General features: G+C 36.8%; 1 protein-coding gene across 1 annotated transcript in view; it reads left to right on the top strand.

The window, feature by feature from the left end:
- The window catches only part of ATP10A (ATPase phospholipid transporting 10A (putative)), a 116,197-nt gene that overhangs the window by 60,167 nt on the left and 39,130 nt on the right, over positions 1 to 16,900 (top strand). The window contains exons 5-9 of the mRNA XM_029964774.1: positions 5,496 to 5,581; positions 12,023 to 12,129; positions 12,232 to 12,363; positions 14,760 to 14,893; positions 16,554 to 16,806. Coding sequence (XP_029820634.1) covers positions 5,496 to 5,581; positions 12,023 to 12,129; positions 12,232 to 12,363; positions 14,760 to 14,893; positions 16,554 to 16,806 — 712 coding nt within the window. The remainder of the gene's footprint in view (positions 1 to 5,495; positions 5,582 to 12,022; positions 12,130 to 12,231; positions 12,364 to 14,759; positions 14,894 to 16,553; positions 16,807 to 16,900) is intronic.

Here is a 16,900-nt window from a genome sequence, read left to right as displayed (position 1 = left end):
ACTCTCCAACACTACTAAGGTCCATGAATGAATTCATTCACACCCCTGTAATTTTTGGTGTGTTGCTAAGGGTGGCCATCATCCCAAGAGACATTAGAACTTGCATGTGTGTATTTTCAGCATTGTTGACATTTTTTTTTTGATACTTTTGTCCCATGATTGAGTAACAGCAGTTTCTTCAGCTGGCTGTCATAGAATTATTGAGGTCTTTCTAGGCCTTGCAAGCAACACTTGCAGCATTTTCTCTCCTGCAGGCTGGATATTGCATTATTCCTTCATATTATTTTCTACAAAGGGGAAAACTTAGGTCAGCCAGAGGAAGATCAGCCCCCTAATATGTATTTGACTTGCTCAGGTGTTCCAGTGCTTACTGAACATGAATTCTAATATTCCAATGAATACTGAACATGAGTTACTTTTAAACAAACAATACTAAAAAAAAAAAGAAATCCAATTATAGTAGTAGCTGTCAGTGTGGAAAACAAAACTATTAAATTCTGTTGTACAGATGGATATTCTTAGTTCCTAAACAGCATAGATCAAACTGTTTCTTCCTTTGCTTGTGAATTAGTGGCACAGATAAATTGTACCAGAGAGACTAATGCAGTTTAGACATTTAAAACATTTCACTCTTTTAGTATATAAACAGTCTGTATGCTTTGGATACATAACATCAGTATGTAATCCCAGTTGCACATTAATAAAAGGTCAGATTAATTTTATATGGTAAATGCAGGGTACTGCTATATAAAGCAGTAATAGGATGAACCAATGCATTAGGAGCATGAGTTCTTAGTGCACTTAAAAGCTTTTAAGCTGGAAAAGCTATTTTTCTGGCTGAGGCAGATTTCTGTCTATTAAATATTTTCTTTGAGTTGTCTCCATGACTCCATTTCTCCCTTTTTGTTTCCTCCAGGCATACATGCCAAAACAAATCCCAAAGCCCTCATCAGCAATTGTACTGCAGGGAGAAGTCTGGATAAGATACCCAGCATAGCCAGGAAACAGAATGGGATAAGTGGGTAACTGTCACTGTCACCCAAGGGCGTCCTGGGTATTTACTCATTGCTGTCCTATTGGAAGGAAGGACCGAACATCAGGTTTTTGCAGAAGTAAAGTAGGGCAGATGCATAAAGGAAAACATGTTAATAACTATGCATTATTAATATCACTAGCAGACTATTAAATCACTCATACAACAGGCATTTAATGAAGGGAAATATGTTGTTTGAACATTGTGTAATTGTCAAACTCATCTGGCAGAGCAGCATGCTTTGCTCCTTGAGCTATGACAGTTTCGTGAGGTTGCCAGCAGAATCGAAAAGGTTGGCATTTCACTGTAGAGATTCAGAATGATTTTACGGCTGAAGCTACAAAGTCATGCTGGAGAGAGCTAAATTCAGTCTGCTTTTTCTGTGACAAATCTTTATAGTCTCTTCATCTGTCTACCTGTTGATTCCCTGCTCTGTAGAAGCATTGTAACATTTTCTTCTCCTCAACACTTTGCCTTTTTAGGATCTATGACACAGCTCAAGATACTGTTTTAAATGGAACTCTTCATCAGATTTAATAGCTGGAGCATTCTTAAAAGCCTAGCCACAAAATCCTTTGCATCTGCAATTTAACTTTAATTTGAAATTCAGTTTTGAAGGAATCGATATTTAGCAGGTTTTTGCTTTTGACTAAGTCTGCTTATGTAAGGAAAATAAGCTTTTCCATTATTCCACTTAGACTGAAAATGAGTTTCCCTAAGTTTTAAGTAGAAGAAGTAGGATTTATGGATAGGATGTTAAATGTTTTCCTTGCAAGAGGCATCCTGAAGAAATGAAATACATTCTACAGAATCCCTGAGTACATAAAATACTCAATGTTTGAATCTCTCCCAGGTTTGTATCAACCAGAAAGTAAGTTGTTCAGATCAGTGGTGTACAAGGCACAAGTTTGGGACACCTGCTGAGGTACCAAATAATAAATATGACACCTACTTTCAGAAAATAAAAAAAATGCCTTCAGCTGCTTTTTGTGAATGACCTGGCCTTGTTAGTGTGCACAGGGAGACAATGAGAATAGCACATAAGTCAAGATTTCAGGGAAATTAGGCACTGGAAAGCCTCATTTCAGATTGCAGTCTATCTAGGCATGGAGCTTTTCATCCCTCTTGAGACTGAAATGGCTTTAATGCCCAGTAGTTCTCTAAGTGGGAAGTAAGATAAGGAAAATAAGGCATACCAGATAAGTAGTACACAAAGATCTGGAGAAGTTCAATGTTTGACCATATTTTGATCTTGTTTTTTGTGTCTTAACAGTGATGCAGAAATTCAGCGTAAGAGAAAAATTAAAAGCAGTGGGGGATAATTTCTTTTCATGGACTTTTACAAAGAAAATAGCACAAATAGTGATTTGTGCACTGTGAAAAAACACTTTTGGCTTTAACTTCTATGTTATGAGAGAGAACATCATTACAGTTTATGTTTCAATTGCTGCCAAAGTGTAGGTAGCAGCATAAAAAGGAACATAACCTTGATCGTTGTGAAATCTTGCATTAACTTTGTGCTTCTTTCTAGCCACTAAAAGCAGTCACATACAGGCTGTATTTAACATATTTGTTCTTTCATATACCAAAAAGCATTTTCACATCAAAACAGTGTCATCAGCTGTAATATACAGTGTAGATCTACCCTTCTGTTTCACAGGGAAGAGATGGAGAGATGGAGTGATTTATTAATAAACCAAAGAGCTTTTGCCATAAATCAGAATTCTTCAGCTTTGTTTCCTTATGTAAACTACTATTCTAATTAGATTTTCTTTCCTCCCAGATATTGTCTGGTTAAAGTCCATAATCACGTATGTCAAGTTAAGTGTAACATAATACAAATATACAGACAGTTAGATTTAGTGATAAAGTACTTTTAGTTCCAAAGCTGAGTAATAAATTAAAAGAATTCAACAAAGGAGGGAGAAAGACAATATATTCCATAGTAGTGATGGGTAAGTTGGGTACGCTTAGTCCTCTCTGATCTTTACAAGATCTTTCTTTTTTTGTGAAGACTTTAGAAGCCTCTAGATTTTAAGTACCTTTTTTTTTTTTTGTTAAATAACTGGCCTTGCTGGCAAGTTTTCTTAGCAGAAAGGGAATCCAGTCTGCAAGCTTCCAGTTACTCTAGAAGTTAATGTGTCTGTACTGCACTGAAAACATGCTCTCTCTGCTGAGTTCAGCAGCCATACAAAGCCTGCATTTGATTACATTACGTTTTATTATTAGGTGTCTAGGATTCCCTCAGGGCATTCATCAAAGATGTTAAAATTTCTTTCTTTTCTTTTTTTAAGACCACTGAATGAAATTTTGTGCTAAATTAAATGTAATATATATAGTATGTTATAATAAAAAGACAAGAAATTATTCCTATTCCAGTCTTTTCCCTCCAACTTACAAATGCAGTTTAAGCTACAGTGGTGAATAGTTGTAGGTTATTTTGTTCTGTACCATTTTTTTTTCTGCCAAGGAACATATTGGAGCAAGGAAGGAAAAGATAGTCTTCTGGAAGAGCAGAGCAGGCCTTATGTAGAGAAAACAGGCTTTCCCAGCACAGCAAGCTTTGATGTGACTTGGGAAAACTTCACCTTCTCCAACAAGCTCAGGCAAAGCCAGCTGCCAGATAACCCTGGCTGCTAGTATAGTGTCTCTGTAACATGAACCTGTGACTGCTGGAGTGTGTAAAGTTAGGAGCTGTAGTAGCAGATTTCAGATGTCAAAGCCTGAAAGCTCTGTGATGTCCGTTCTAAGCAGTGGTTGCTTCCTTGTGACTGCTGGTGTCTGTGCCTGTCTGAAGTGAGCAGGTAAGGAACAAGGGTCAAAAGAGGTGTGAATGTGTGGCTTTACAATACATGCCCCGTTCTACAGCCTAGTTATGTCTTAGGTATCTCTATAGAACTAGGTACTTCCAAGCATTCTTAGCATCAAACTTCAGTCACCTAGAGAAGTTTAAGGCTGACCAGGAGATACAGCTAATGAGCTGAAATACCAATAGTATTTAGTTCTGAGAAGATCATCTGGATTTCTTGCAATGGCTCAGGTACTTGGCTGTCAGCCTTGACATAATTTGGGGAGTCTGATTCTCAGCATAGCAGTCTTTGCTCAAAGCTGTCTTTTGGTTTTACTCCTTTTTTTTTTCTTCCTTGTTTACAAGCAGAATTCTGCATGTAAAAGTTTTTCTTTCCTCCTTTGGGCTGTAGCTGTCTCTAAGTGACAACCCATCTTCACAGTTCTCTTTATCATCTTTTGTTTCTTGAAAATACAGAAAAGATTTTCAAAAGTGTCAGGCGTGGGTGGTTCGAATTGTCTCCTGTATACTGTAAGTCTGTCGTTCTTCCAGGTGTAACTGGTAGGAAAATGAAGGAGGGTGCCAGTGGTTATTCTGACATATCCTTTAGTTTCTTTTATCTCTAATTTAAAATCTGGTTTCTTTCACCTCTTCTGAGTAGAGTCAATATCAAAAAACCAGACACCTGTGTGTTTCAGAGAAGCTGGCAATAAGATTGTGTTTGTCCTTTGGTTAGTGATTCTCAGTCTCATAAGTGTGCTCTAAAAAGTAGTGGTTGGGATCTACAGCTGCTCAGAAAAACCATTATGAAACGTAAGATATGAAGTGCTAGCACTGTTGAGAGCTTAGTAATATGACAATATACAATTGGTTCTTTTATCTAATTGTGATGCAAAGCAGCTTTATAAAGGTAGTCCTTGTTGATGGAGACAGCCTTCTCCACAGCACCAGGATCAGATATCTCTGCTTTCACTGCATAGTTTGTTTGATCTGGCAAAGAAAGGAGAACCTTGATTTTTATTTTACAAAATAAAGTAATTATGCTCTGATATGATGTTTTTCCTCAAACACAACAAGGTGCTAACTACAGGTAAACTTATATAGTCAGCAAAAATACCAGCATCAGAATAATGAGCTAGACAATCAAGAATGTTTTTAAGTGATAATTAAGAAAGAGGTATTCTGCTATATGTGTGTAATTTACTGTAGTAGATTCATTTATCTCTGTTGGCATAAAGCAATTAAGAAGTCTTGCTAATATTTCAAAAGCTCATATTAGCGTTGCCGTAATTGGCAGTATATTGACTTATTTGTCCTAGATTTTCAGTAGCTTCACTGAACATGAAGTATAATGATGCTATTGAATTTTGAGCTTTCCCAGGTAAATTTCATTTTCCTACTCCAGACCAAATTCATTTGATTGCTGGGCTCAGCGTCTTTTATCTAATGCTTATAGAAACTCACATCTTCCAGTTGCAGAACAAAAAAGTCATCCTTGTAAGGGATATTTTCTCAGGTCCCTTTGGTTTTCAGCGCCAGTCATCAATGTCTTTGCTTTGATTGCCTTTGGAAAAAAACTGGACTTTAACATATTACAAAAGCTAGAAAAGAAAGAGATTTTGGATATAATTTGCAAGTATTTGCTCTAAGTAATTAACATTTTTATTATTCCAGGACTCAGAGTTTGACCCTTTGAAGTTCACCAGTGTCATTGAATGTGAGAAGCCAAACAATGACTTAAGTAGGTTTCGAGGTTACATGTGAGTATTTCATATAATATCCTTCAGTATACACTTTTTTTCTCTAATATGGAATAAAATAAATGCTGTTTTGTTTTGCACTGACTTATGTAAGTTGCATCATCATCGCATCTAAATAGAGCTGCATATTTAAAGCCCTTGTAGAGGATCCCTACTTTAAGGTGAGATGGGAGCCTCACGTTTCCATTCCTTAGGATGGATTTAGTTGTTATCTTCAATCAGTTTACACTCTAGAAATGAAGGCATAAACCCACTGCAGTTATAGACACTCTTCTCCCTTCCCTCCATGCATCAAAAAACGCCCATCTGGAAATGGGAGGAAATAGAAAACCAGTCCAAGAGAGGCAACAAACAAACACAATTCATTGGGCACTGCTTTTATGAAGATGGAGCTGTTGCATGTTTCTTTTAATATATGTGTCATTGAGGAAAATCATATATTTCTCCGGCTATGACATTATTCTTTTCTTCTCATTCAGACAAAAAAAAATTATTGGCTCACATGATGGATGTGCTTGTACATTATTACCACATCGCCTATGCCTACTTGACTTAATTCTAAACAAACAGAATTGCATTAACTGGGTGCTCATATCTGGCCAATCAGTCCTTCTCCAAAAGAAATGTTTTAGGATGTGCAAAGTCCTTTGCTTGTAACATAGCTGATTGTGGTGACTTAGGAGATGGATTCTTGCAAACTTATTTTTCTATACAGTTACCACATGGAGAGAGCCCAGATTTGCCTGAAGAGAGTTAAGCACAAAATAATTGTGTTTCAAATACAATGGTTTCCCACCCATATTGATTAGAAGTGATAAACAGTATTAAATTCTGTAAATGTCACAAGGTAAATTGCTGGAACTTGGGAAGTTTTTTGTAGTGGTACCATTTACCACCTCAGTTACTACTCTCAGATGTCACAGATTGTGTAGGATGTACTGTCAACTGGTGTAAATCGGGACAGTTTCTTTGAAACTACAGCAAGTTGTAGTGTGGGAAAACGTGTTCCTTTATTTAGCAGCACAAAGCCCTACAGTTCATGTAAAGATAAAAGTTTAGTATTAGACATTACTGCATGAGGGTGTGTAACTGTCTCCATTAATAGAAAGCCTGCTGTACTGCAGAAATGCGATTTCCAGATATGGAAATGGAAAGTGTGGCAGCTTTTCTAGCACACTCTGTGTGAATCTTAGTCCCCAAAATATTGAGCAGAGGTTGAAAACCATAGAAAATATGCGTAAATTTGTTTTTCATTATATTTTTACTTATTTACTCCATATGGAAAAGGCCTGTGGCATGTAAGTTACAGAACCATTTATGTAGCAGAAAACATGGTGTTATCTTTTGGATGGCTATTATTCAATATTGGTTATATTTAATCTTCTTCATATTTTATTGTTTCACAAATGATGTGAATATATTTTGACACAGCAAAAAAGACACAAATTCTGAATATGGCAGAAAGCAACAGGTAATTTCCAACTCTCATCAGCTATGCTGCAAGAGATTTACAGCTGAAGGACCATGGGCCATTTGAAGTAAATAGTGGAGACCAACCCCTTGGCAAATAAATTCTCAGTCTCCTAATTTATCACAGATAAAGGCTTCCCCCCCCCTTTTTAGATTTCCTTCATTAGTATAATGAAATCATGAATCTATTTCAAATCATACAGTAGCAACATATAGCATTGAAACATATCATTTCTATGTTAAACTCAGATCTTAATTCTTGTTCAAAGTCTTACCAATGGTTGCTGCTTGAAAGAATGGTTCAGATAGCTTCCAGCCAATAATAGCTCAACTGAAAAGAAATAATACTGAGATATTTAAATAGGAGTGCCATGAAATAATAGACTGTCAAGAAATCCATATGTAAAAGCTGTGCTGAGACATTACTACCAAAGTTTGCTTGAAGTTTTGACCACTTAGTAAGTTTCTACTTTTGACTAAGACTTTTTTTTTTCTGTTTGAAATATGAAATGCTCTTTGGTTCTAATGTCTGTGCTGACAAATCTTTTGGGGAACAGAAATGTTTTTGTATGTGTGCTCTAAACATGTAAAAACCTCTGTTCCCCACAATTTTTCTGAAACACGATCACTATAGGTAACCAATGTAGCACAGGCAGGCAAGAATAAAAGGAGACACAATATTAAAAAAAAAAATTTAAAAATACTGCAAAATGCACTGAGATGGGCTTGGCCCTCCCCTTTATCTGCAAAAGCGTAGCAAGCACATTACTACATATGACTTCTTCAGCTGTATTGCCACGGTCTGCATTGAACACAGTTGGGGTGTGCAGACACACAGACAGAGTAGCAGTTTTGCTCAGGTGTTTACTTAAATACTGCTTTGCAGTTTCTGTACCTTCAGATATCCCAAGCATATTCCCTCACTTTTATTTCCCCTATAAGAAGTATTCTGTGTAAAAAGAACAGAATAAAACCTAGCATGCCCCCTACCTGTATGGGTCTAGCCAGTATGCATGGCAAAAATTCAAAATCCTGTGCCAGCTTCCAAAAATAGCAAAACTGGCCTTAAAGTCATGTTTTTACCTTTTTGTGTGTATATGGGCAAGGGAAAAAGAAAAGTCATAGTTGGCATTCTGACTTTTCAGCTTTACTCTGAAAATAAAAAAAGTATTATTAGACAAGGACATAAAACTTTACCTAATCATACCTAAATAGGTATAGCATGGAATTGTAACAATAATGATAATAATTATGATATTAATAATAACATGAAGATGAAGATGAATCATATGGATACATGTGTGTATTTCTATTTCAAAGCTTGTCATATCAAAACCAAATTGATATAAAATCATGTTATAGTTTTTTTAAGGAAAAACAATTTTATATATATATATATATATATATATATACAGTGATGTCTCTAGTGTGCTACAGTAATGCCACCTTTTCTGGAAAAAAAACCACAAAACAACCTAGACTAAGTTTCATCACACTTTAGAGTCAGGAAGTTTCTGACTGATCACTGAAACTATGTTTAATATTGTTGAATATTTTCTTTGGGAGTGTCAAGCCTTGGAAAGTAATACCAGCTCTATCGTTTGCTTTGTAAGATGAGAAAACAAAAAGTGAAAGAAAATACTCTCATTTGAACATAGGTTGGATACATTTCCTTGTTATTTAATGCTGGTAAACGCATAACAAGGAAAAACATAATAGAAGGCTGAAGTGAGCTACCATTGGACTTATTTTTGTGTTGCTGTATTAAACCCAAACTCTTACTTCTATACAAACACTTTCAGGGTACTGTAGCGTAGTAGTAGCTAACTGCATCTGATCTGCCCATTTCTCCTACTTCGTGGTGCATTTGTATTTTAGATGCTTAGATACTACACATTGCAGTGTCATCCATGTGAGAAATTGTAGAGAAAAAGAGCGTTGCACCTGCACTTGCCAGCACGTTTCCTCACAGCTTAGCCTTTGCATTCCAGGCATCTGAGAGGCTTCAGCTGGACACTGTTTTAAATAATGACCTAGAAAATTTTCCTTCTTTGCCTATAACTTATACTAGCCTGAATCCAGATAGGGGAAAACAGACCATTCAACTTTTGTAATAAGCTTAAAGTTTATAACTCTGCAGGGCTAGAAATGGGATCTAGGCCATCTCTGAACCCAGACATAAAGTTGTAGAATTGACAGGTTTGTTATCAAAATGAGCAGTTTTATCTAGCTCTAGTTTTCATTATTATTTTAATCCAGATCTTTATGTGTATAATTTTTTCTTCCTTTTAGCATCAATGCCCAACTGTCTTATATGTATATTCTGTTAGTGAGTCATTGGGCGTGATTGTAGACAAGAGGGAAACAAGAGTTTCCTCCAGCCTCTGCCAGCTTCTTTCTCCTAGATTTTGATTTCACCCATATTTTCTAAAGATCTGATGAGCAACAGTTAAGTTATCTGACTTCATTTGGATATGGAAAAGTAAAAAGCAGCACCAAGTGCATGTAAGGATGAGATGTGGTCAGAAGGCTTAGCCTGTGGGTCAGGGCAGTAGATTGGGGTATTGACACCTACAGGTTCATTTCAGATGTTGTACCATTGCTTTGGGGGAGTCTTGTAAAATGAGATAATAAGAACAAATAAGCAAGTAATTATATATAAAGTTTGCCATGTGCAATATACCTGGCACAGTCCACTGTTACTGTGAAGTGTAAAAACTTGATGAAGGCTATAAAATTATAAGCCAGAGCAATTACTACTTAAGTAGGTTTATCTTTTAAAAGTCCCATTTATTAACAGGAATCATAACAATCATTTGGAGACTTTATTGGGAATTCAAATATCCTCATGATTTATGAGAAAGGCTAATGTAAATTCAGCTTTTAAGGGCAGTGGAATATCAGAATCTTGGTAGCAATGTAATTTTGACAATATAAAATCATTAAGAAATTATTTTGCATAGTTTAGGCCCAGACGAGTTGACACCTATTGGCATACTGTAAGAGGGATGCTGGGCAGCCCCCAGTTTTTGAAGTTTCTTTGGCAAAAGGTGAGGCAGTGGGTTAAGGAGGTTTGCTGAAGAGAACAGAAGTAAAACCTCTGTTCTTGTATCTGAGGCTGGCAGGGAAGATGGGCTGAGCAGGGGAAATTCTCTCCTGATGAAAAAGTCACCTTTCGTTTTTGTGTTAGAATTGCAAACTTGATATTATCTACTTCTTCCTTCTCCATTTCTGGTCATTTCTAGTCTTATCACTAGTGCAGCTACCTCAGCTGTCAAACCTAATACTTTTTCTCCATCTCTGAAGTGAAAAGCTGAGCACACTTGTCGAAACACCAATGCTTTTAATATATATATTTTTTTGAGTAGAGGGTGGGTATAATATATTGCACTGAACTAAAAAAGACTTTATATGCATGTATGTATATTTATAAACTTATTTATAAATGTGTGTATATATTACAGATATATTCTGCTCACTAAAAGCATTGACCACTGAGGTTACATAGCATAATCAGCGTTACAGAATAATCTGGAAGTAGTCCTACTAGATTGGAAACAAGTACAAAGAATTTACCAATGTGAACCTTTTCTTCTTACATATCACAGGATATTTGATATAGTTCTTAGGCCTGAGATCCTAGCAGTATGTACTAAAGTTAGAGTTTTGGTCCTCATTTACAAAAAGAGTCTAACAGAAAAAAATATAAATATGTAACCCAGGTGTGAAGGCTTAGAAAATTGGAAGCAAATAAAAAGAACTCCATCTTTATAAAAAAAGCACAATTTTAAACCAGTTTGCGGATTTCAGAGGACACACAATTTTAAGTGCTCAAATCCAGGTAGACATAAAATTCAGTGTTGCAGCAGCACAGTGTTAATTTTAGGATAGCACATGTGCTTTTCAGGATTTCTCTTGGACTCCCAGCTTTTGCTAGTTTTTTATAGCAGTCCATTTTTTAGACTTTGAAAGTGTGATGGTTTTGACGCCTGAAAGTGAGGTCAGAACATTTAAACATTTCAGACTTTGCTTTAATATTCTCTGAGGTATTGGGATACTGCACTTGATTACATGAAATTTTATTCATTTAAAAATGGTTTGAAATTATTATTTGGTTTGTCTTTTTTACCTTAAAAATATTCTAATACCCTTTTTTGATTGTTATTATTGTTTAGCATTTCCCTATTAAGTCTCGTAAGGCTGTTTTCTGTGTTTCTCTGTCAGTTCATACACAGTAGTTAATAAGTTGTAGTGGAAATGTTACTTTTTACATTTTTTTCATGTGTTTTGGTGTTGATCAACAAGAATCACCAGGGTGCAGGCGATTTTGGTTTTTCTTAGATAGTTGGTGAGACAGTTCTGAAAGGAATTTCTGTTGTCCGTGCTGATGAATACATGGAATATTTTTCCTTTTAACTGAACTAATACATATTATCCCTGGCACATCTTTCTTAGTATTGCTGCTTCTGAAGTAGCCCTTTCATAATTTCACCGTATTTCTTTCTAGGATTTCTTTGGTAAGAACATGTGAATAGTGGGTTAATCATATATCCACTGCACAGCTGCTTTTAGGTGGACTGGATTAACTGTAATTGCTCAGCCAGTTTGCACATGCACAGGAAGTCCAGTGCATTTTCAAAGCATTAGCTAGGCTGCACACATGCTGTCGATTTGGCCTGCATATCTCTAGTGAGCATTTGTCCAGTACATTTGTATATCTAACAGCAACTGGTGCTGCTCCAGCTGGGCGGCTGCGTGTCAGGGATCCTTCGGTAAGTATTCTCAGTTTTCAAAATCTGACAGAGAATCTTCCCAGGAGGAAGATCTAAGGAAATATTTTGTCATCAGATAGAAAAAGACTTCTTAAATTTGAAGATGTTTCCTGGGCTTGCTATATTACAGAGCAGTATGATTTAACAAGCTTAATGTTTTGATATTCTGTGTTTTGTTCTGTTTTTAAACTTTCTGTAGTATACACAAAAGTGGAAAAAAGGATGGACTGTTCAAAGATAATCTTTTGTTACGTGGATGTACCATTAGAAATACAGAAGAAGTTGCAGGAATAGTAATCTATGCAGGTAAAAGCTGTTTTTCTGTCTTAAGAGATTCTGCCCTTTTAAAGTTTCCTTAAAATAATAACAAAATTCCGTATGACACATTTGATGCAATTCCTTCTGCAGGGCATGAGACAAAAGCTTTGTTAAATAATAATGGACCACGTTACAAACGCAGTAAGCTTGAAAGACAGATGAATGCTGATGTCCTTTGGTGTGTCCTCATACTTCTAATCATGTGTCTGTTCTCTGCCATTGGTAAGTGCTCTTTACAAATAGGAATTTAAGTGTCACACTGTCTTGGGATTCATGCACTTAGCTTTATTGAAAACATATGTATCTGCCAAAACATGAAATCCATAAAGCTACCTCCATGCTAATTTTTGTTGTGTTTTCTTCTTTGAAATCAAAATGTGTCGATACATAAGCTGATCTAAATAGCTTCTTAGTGTCAATTGAATATATGCTATTAGCACAGAGATCTGAAGGCTTAGATTCTACTACCCATTCAAGAATACCAAGTCCAAAAAAACCCACTTTATATGTACTCCCATCAAAATTGCAGGTGGTGGAGTGTAACATGCCATTAATCAGTCAACAATGTAATTTATGAGCAGAAAATCACCATAATTAGCACAGTACTATTACCCAGTACTATTTATTAAATCCAGAGCACAGTGTACAACATGGAAAAGCTATCCCTAAGGCTACAGCTTTAACATAGAAGATATAAGTAAAAGTGTAAGTCTGCATAAATTAGAAGTAGAATACTCTCTAGACTTCTTGGAGTGCTTAAAGGAACTGCTGGAGTTCAGGTTAATGCTCTTCAGACCTTTTTTTTTCTATTCATTTGCAAGGAGGAATTGAGTTTTACATTTGACACCCAAAATTACTCTATATGTATGGCATATGAATTCCATGTCCTTAATATTTGTGTGTTCTGTAATGTTTGTATGTGAGTCATATGGCATAAACACCAGAATGTTTCCTAACAACCATGGTGTAGTTTAATAACAATCTTATGCCATTTAAATATATCTCTGTGTGCCTTTTTCCAGGTATTGTTAAATACTGTTTAAAGATGAGTATTTCCAGCTGTGAATCACCCAGCATATTTGTTTCCACTGAGTTCATGACACACTTTTGTAGTGTCTCAGTGCCGGGCAGCCAGTCTGCAAGGCTGAAGTATCGTGGTTAGGTTCCAATTGCAGGGAGCCGCTGCCTGCAGCTATCCCCTCTGCCACTGCATCCGAGGTGTTGCCCCCAGGGCAGCAGCAGTGGGGTGTGCCCTGAGAGCGGCTTCAGTTCGTCTGAAACTCCTGAGAGGCGAGAATGTGAAGGGAAGGAGTTGGCGCACGGTAGGTGACAGGGGTGCCTTCCCTTGTGTCCCGTCTGCTACAAGGCTGGAAGCCACCAGCAGAGGGCCAAAGAAAACTGCTGGAGGTGGTAACAACCACAGACAGCTGGAAAGACATTTACTCGAGCCCTTGGAAACCAGAGATGCCTGGTGCTTCAAGACGTTAAAAGCTGTGTTCTGTAGAAGTCAGGCAATTTTTGTAGCTTCTGTTGAGAAACTGTAAGTGGAGGTACAACACTTAATTCTTTTGAAAATCTAAGGATATTTATAAAACAAGTCTTTATGTAGGTCATTCTCAGTGTGGAGCTTTTGATTTTTGCTCTCAAGACTAAAAATATACACGTCAATAAAGACATGATGGCAATCCATTCATACTGGTCGTATAAGGACAAAATAATGTGCTCACTTGGCAGATTTATTTTTCAAGAGTTCAATGCTGGGTTTCTGTATCAAGATGTAAGGGATCTTGTCAAAGGTGGCTTACAAAAGATTACTTTTTAAGTAGACCTTTGTCCTTTTTTTCTAATTTCTGACAAATCGTGAAAATAGTTTGAATGCGTCTTATTGAGGCAGAATTCTTCCTTTTTTAACCTTAAAAGCGTCAGGCATACCATTTTAGAATTTTTAGTGCTGTACTGGAAAAGGCAACGTTCTGTCCCTTTAGCAAGAACGTAATTTTCCTGAAATAATAACAATCTTATCTTTATTTAGTTATCAGCACAATCAATTGAAAAAATGTTTTGAGCACAGCTCAGTATTTTTCTGTTTTTCATTCCTCAGCTTCCATGCTATTGATTCTGCTGATACTGTTATTTCATTAGTTCTGTACAGGTGGTGGACAAGATTCACACAGTAAAATTAAAGTCTCTTCTGACTTTATCCATCAGAAACTAGTTTAGTGATAGCTGACTAGTGATAGACCTAGTGCAGTCAGTGGAGTTCTTTTATTTAAACACAGAATATCACTGAAATTAATCACTTTCTGAAGAAATGTAGTTTTCTTTGGTGATTACAGAAATTGTCTAAACTACTAAATCAGACTAGCCAGCTCACTTTGTTTGGATAAAGTTATGTGAAATGAGTCTTGCATGCTGTCCTTAAGGCCAGACAAACACCTTTCTCAAACCCCAAATCCCAAGGCAGAAAAAGACATGGGTTTGGGGCATTTTGCAGAAGTCATGCAGAATAGTAGAAAACAAACACCAATTTCCCACATAGCTCTAAGAAGAAATTCATACAATAAGCACTTTTCCTTGGAGTCAATTTGCTTTTTTTCTCTCTTTCAATTCTTCTGCAGGTCATGGTCTATGGGTATGGCAATATGGTGAAAAGAAGAAACCAATTTTTGATGTTCCAGGGCCTGATGGCAAATATTTATCGCCTGTTTTAGCTTCATTATATTTATTTCTGACAGTGATCATAGTTTTCCAGGTAATCAAGTTGTACGTGCTGTCACCTCTGTTCATAGCTTGTGGTAATAGAGCTACATATGTGCAGTATGTGTAGTATCCCTTTTACCACTAAGGCATGTAAGAAGTAAATCAAGGACTAAAAAGAAATCCACTGAGAACTGGCTGAACAGCAGATCCCAGAGGGTCGTAATCGGTGGCACAGGGTCTAGTTGAATGCCTGTCACTAGTGGTATCCCCCCCAGGTTCAATACTGGGCTCAGTATTGTTTAACTTAGTCATCAATGATTTGGATGAAGGGGCAGAGGCCGCCTCAACAAGTTCACCGATGACACAAAGCTGGCAGGAGTGGCCAATACCCCAGAGGGCTGTGCAGCCTTTCAGAAGGACCTTGACAGGCTGGAGAGAGAGGCAGAGAAGAACTGTCTGAAATACAACAAAGGCAAGTGCAGGGTCCTGCACAAGGGGAGGAACAACCTCAGGCACCAGAGCAGGCTGGGGGCCAAGCTGCTGGAAAGCAGCTCTGAAGAGGGGGTCCTGCTGGACAACAAAGCTATCTGTGAGCCAGCAATGTGTCCTTGGAGCTAAGGCAAATGGTATCCTGGAGTGCCTTAGGAAAAGCATTGCCAGCATTTTTTAACATCTTTCCAAATATACTGCTCTTAGCAAATCCATATCACAGCCAGATAGCAAACTCTGTTAAAAGTTTTAGGTCCTGATAAGAAGTATCTTGAATGGTAAAGATGGCAGTAAGTTAAGAGAGGTAGTAGAATCTCATGTCACTGGGATATAGGGAAGTTTGCCTAGTGGGACACTCGAAGAGGTTGCTTTACTGGAGGCAGCAACTCCTTTATAAAAGGGAGTGAAAAAGGATGTTAAAGTACTTTTTACTCTGAAGGATTGGTTTATGATATTGGTTAAGAAAATTCACAACAGAATTCTTTAAACATCTACCTTTCACTGTAGTTTCTGTTTAAGTGAACACATTTGCCACCTACACACATGCTATAATTTATCCCTCATATCTAATTCAGCAAACTGAGTAAGGTATGCACTCAGGAACTTCTGTACTGAAAAAACATCTGCAGAGGAAAACTCAGGTACAAATTAAATTATTTCATTTGACGGTCCTCAAGAAACAGTTGAAAATTTTTCACCTCTCTTTCTGCAGCAATTATGAGATGTGATCTTCATTCAAATAATTTGCAGGCCAAAGAAATTGTTCCTATGGAGAGATTAGCACTTCTCATTTAGTTTCTCCTATTCCTGCCAAGTGAATCTGTAAACAGTCTATTATTTATGCAGAACAAATTTATTCAGTCCCTTTACATTTGCAGTATTCTGACTGTATTTTCTGTTTTGGCTTGAGGTTTTTATTTTTCTTTTCCTTTCCCAGCTAGTTTCAAGCTCAGCTTATTAGCCTCAAAAAGATTTGGTTCTGTCCAAGTGTTGATAATCAACCTTCTAGACATAATAATGCATTCCAGCTCTGCAACTCACCACAGATTTTCTTCATCTAACACTGTAAATAAACTCTTTCAAACATGATAGTAACTTTACAGTAGATGCTTAAAGTACATAGCCTCTTTATGTTCTAGTTTAGTACGAAGTTAACAAGCTTTAATAATTTATTGTATCCTTGCTTCTCTTTTCTCCTAATTCTTTCCTTTTGTGTATTCTAGGTTTTGATTCCAATTTCTTTGTATGTATCCATTGAAATAGTTAAAATCTGCCAAGTATACTTTATTCATCAAGATAAAGATTTATATGATGAAGAAACAGACTCTCAACTGCAGTGCCGAGCTTTAAATATCACAGAAGACTTAGGGCAGGTGCAGTTTATCTTTTCTGACAAGACTGGGACACTTACTGAAAACAAGATGGTTTTCCGAAGATGCACTGTTTCTGGAACAGAGTATTCCCATGATGATAACGGTGAGCTCATGGTCTTGTTTTCTATCTAACAGTTGTACCTTGGGCAATCTGAAGTAGTTATAAAAGTTGCTGTAATCTTAAATCAAAAAGAAAA

Source organism: Manacus vitellinus, unplaced genomic scaffold (genome assembly GCF_001715985.3).
Source record: "Manacus vitellinus isolate BGI_N305 unplaced genomic scaffold, ASM171598v3 scaffold_7_pilon, whole genome shotgun sequence".
NCBI classification, from domain to species: Eukaryota; Metazoa; Chordata; class Aves; order Passeriformes; family Pipridae; genus Manacus; species Manacus vitellinus.
The sequence above is the reverse complement of the archived record's forward strand: the minus strand, read 5'-3'. Positions and strand labels throughout refer to the sequence as shown.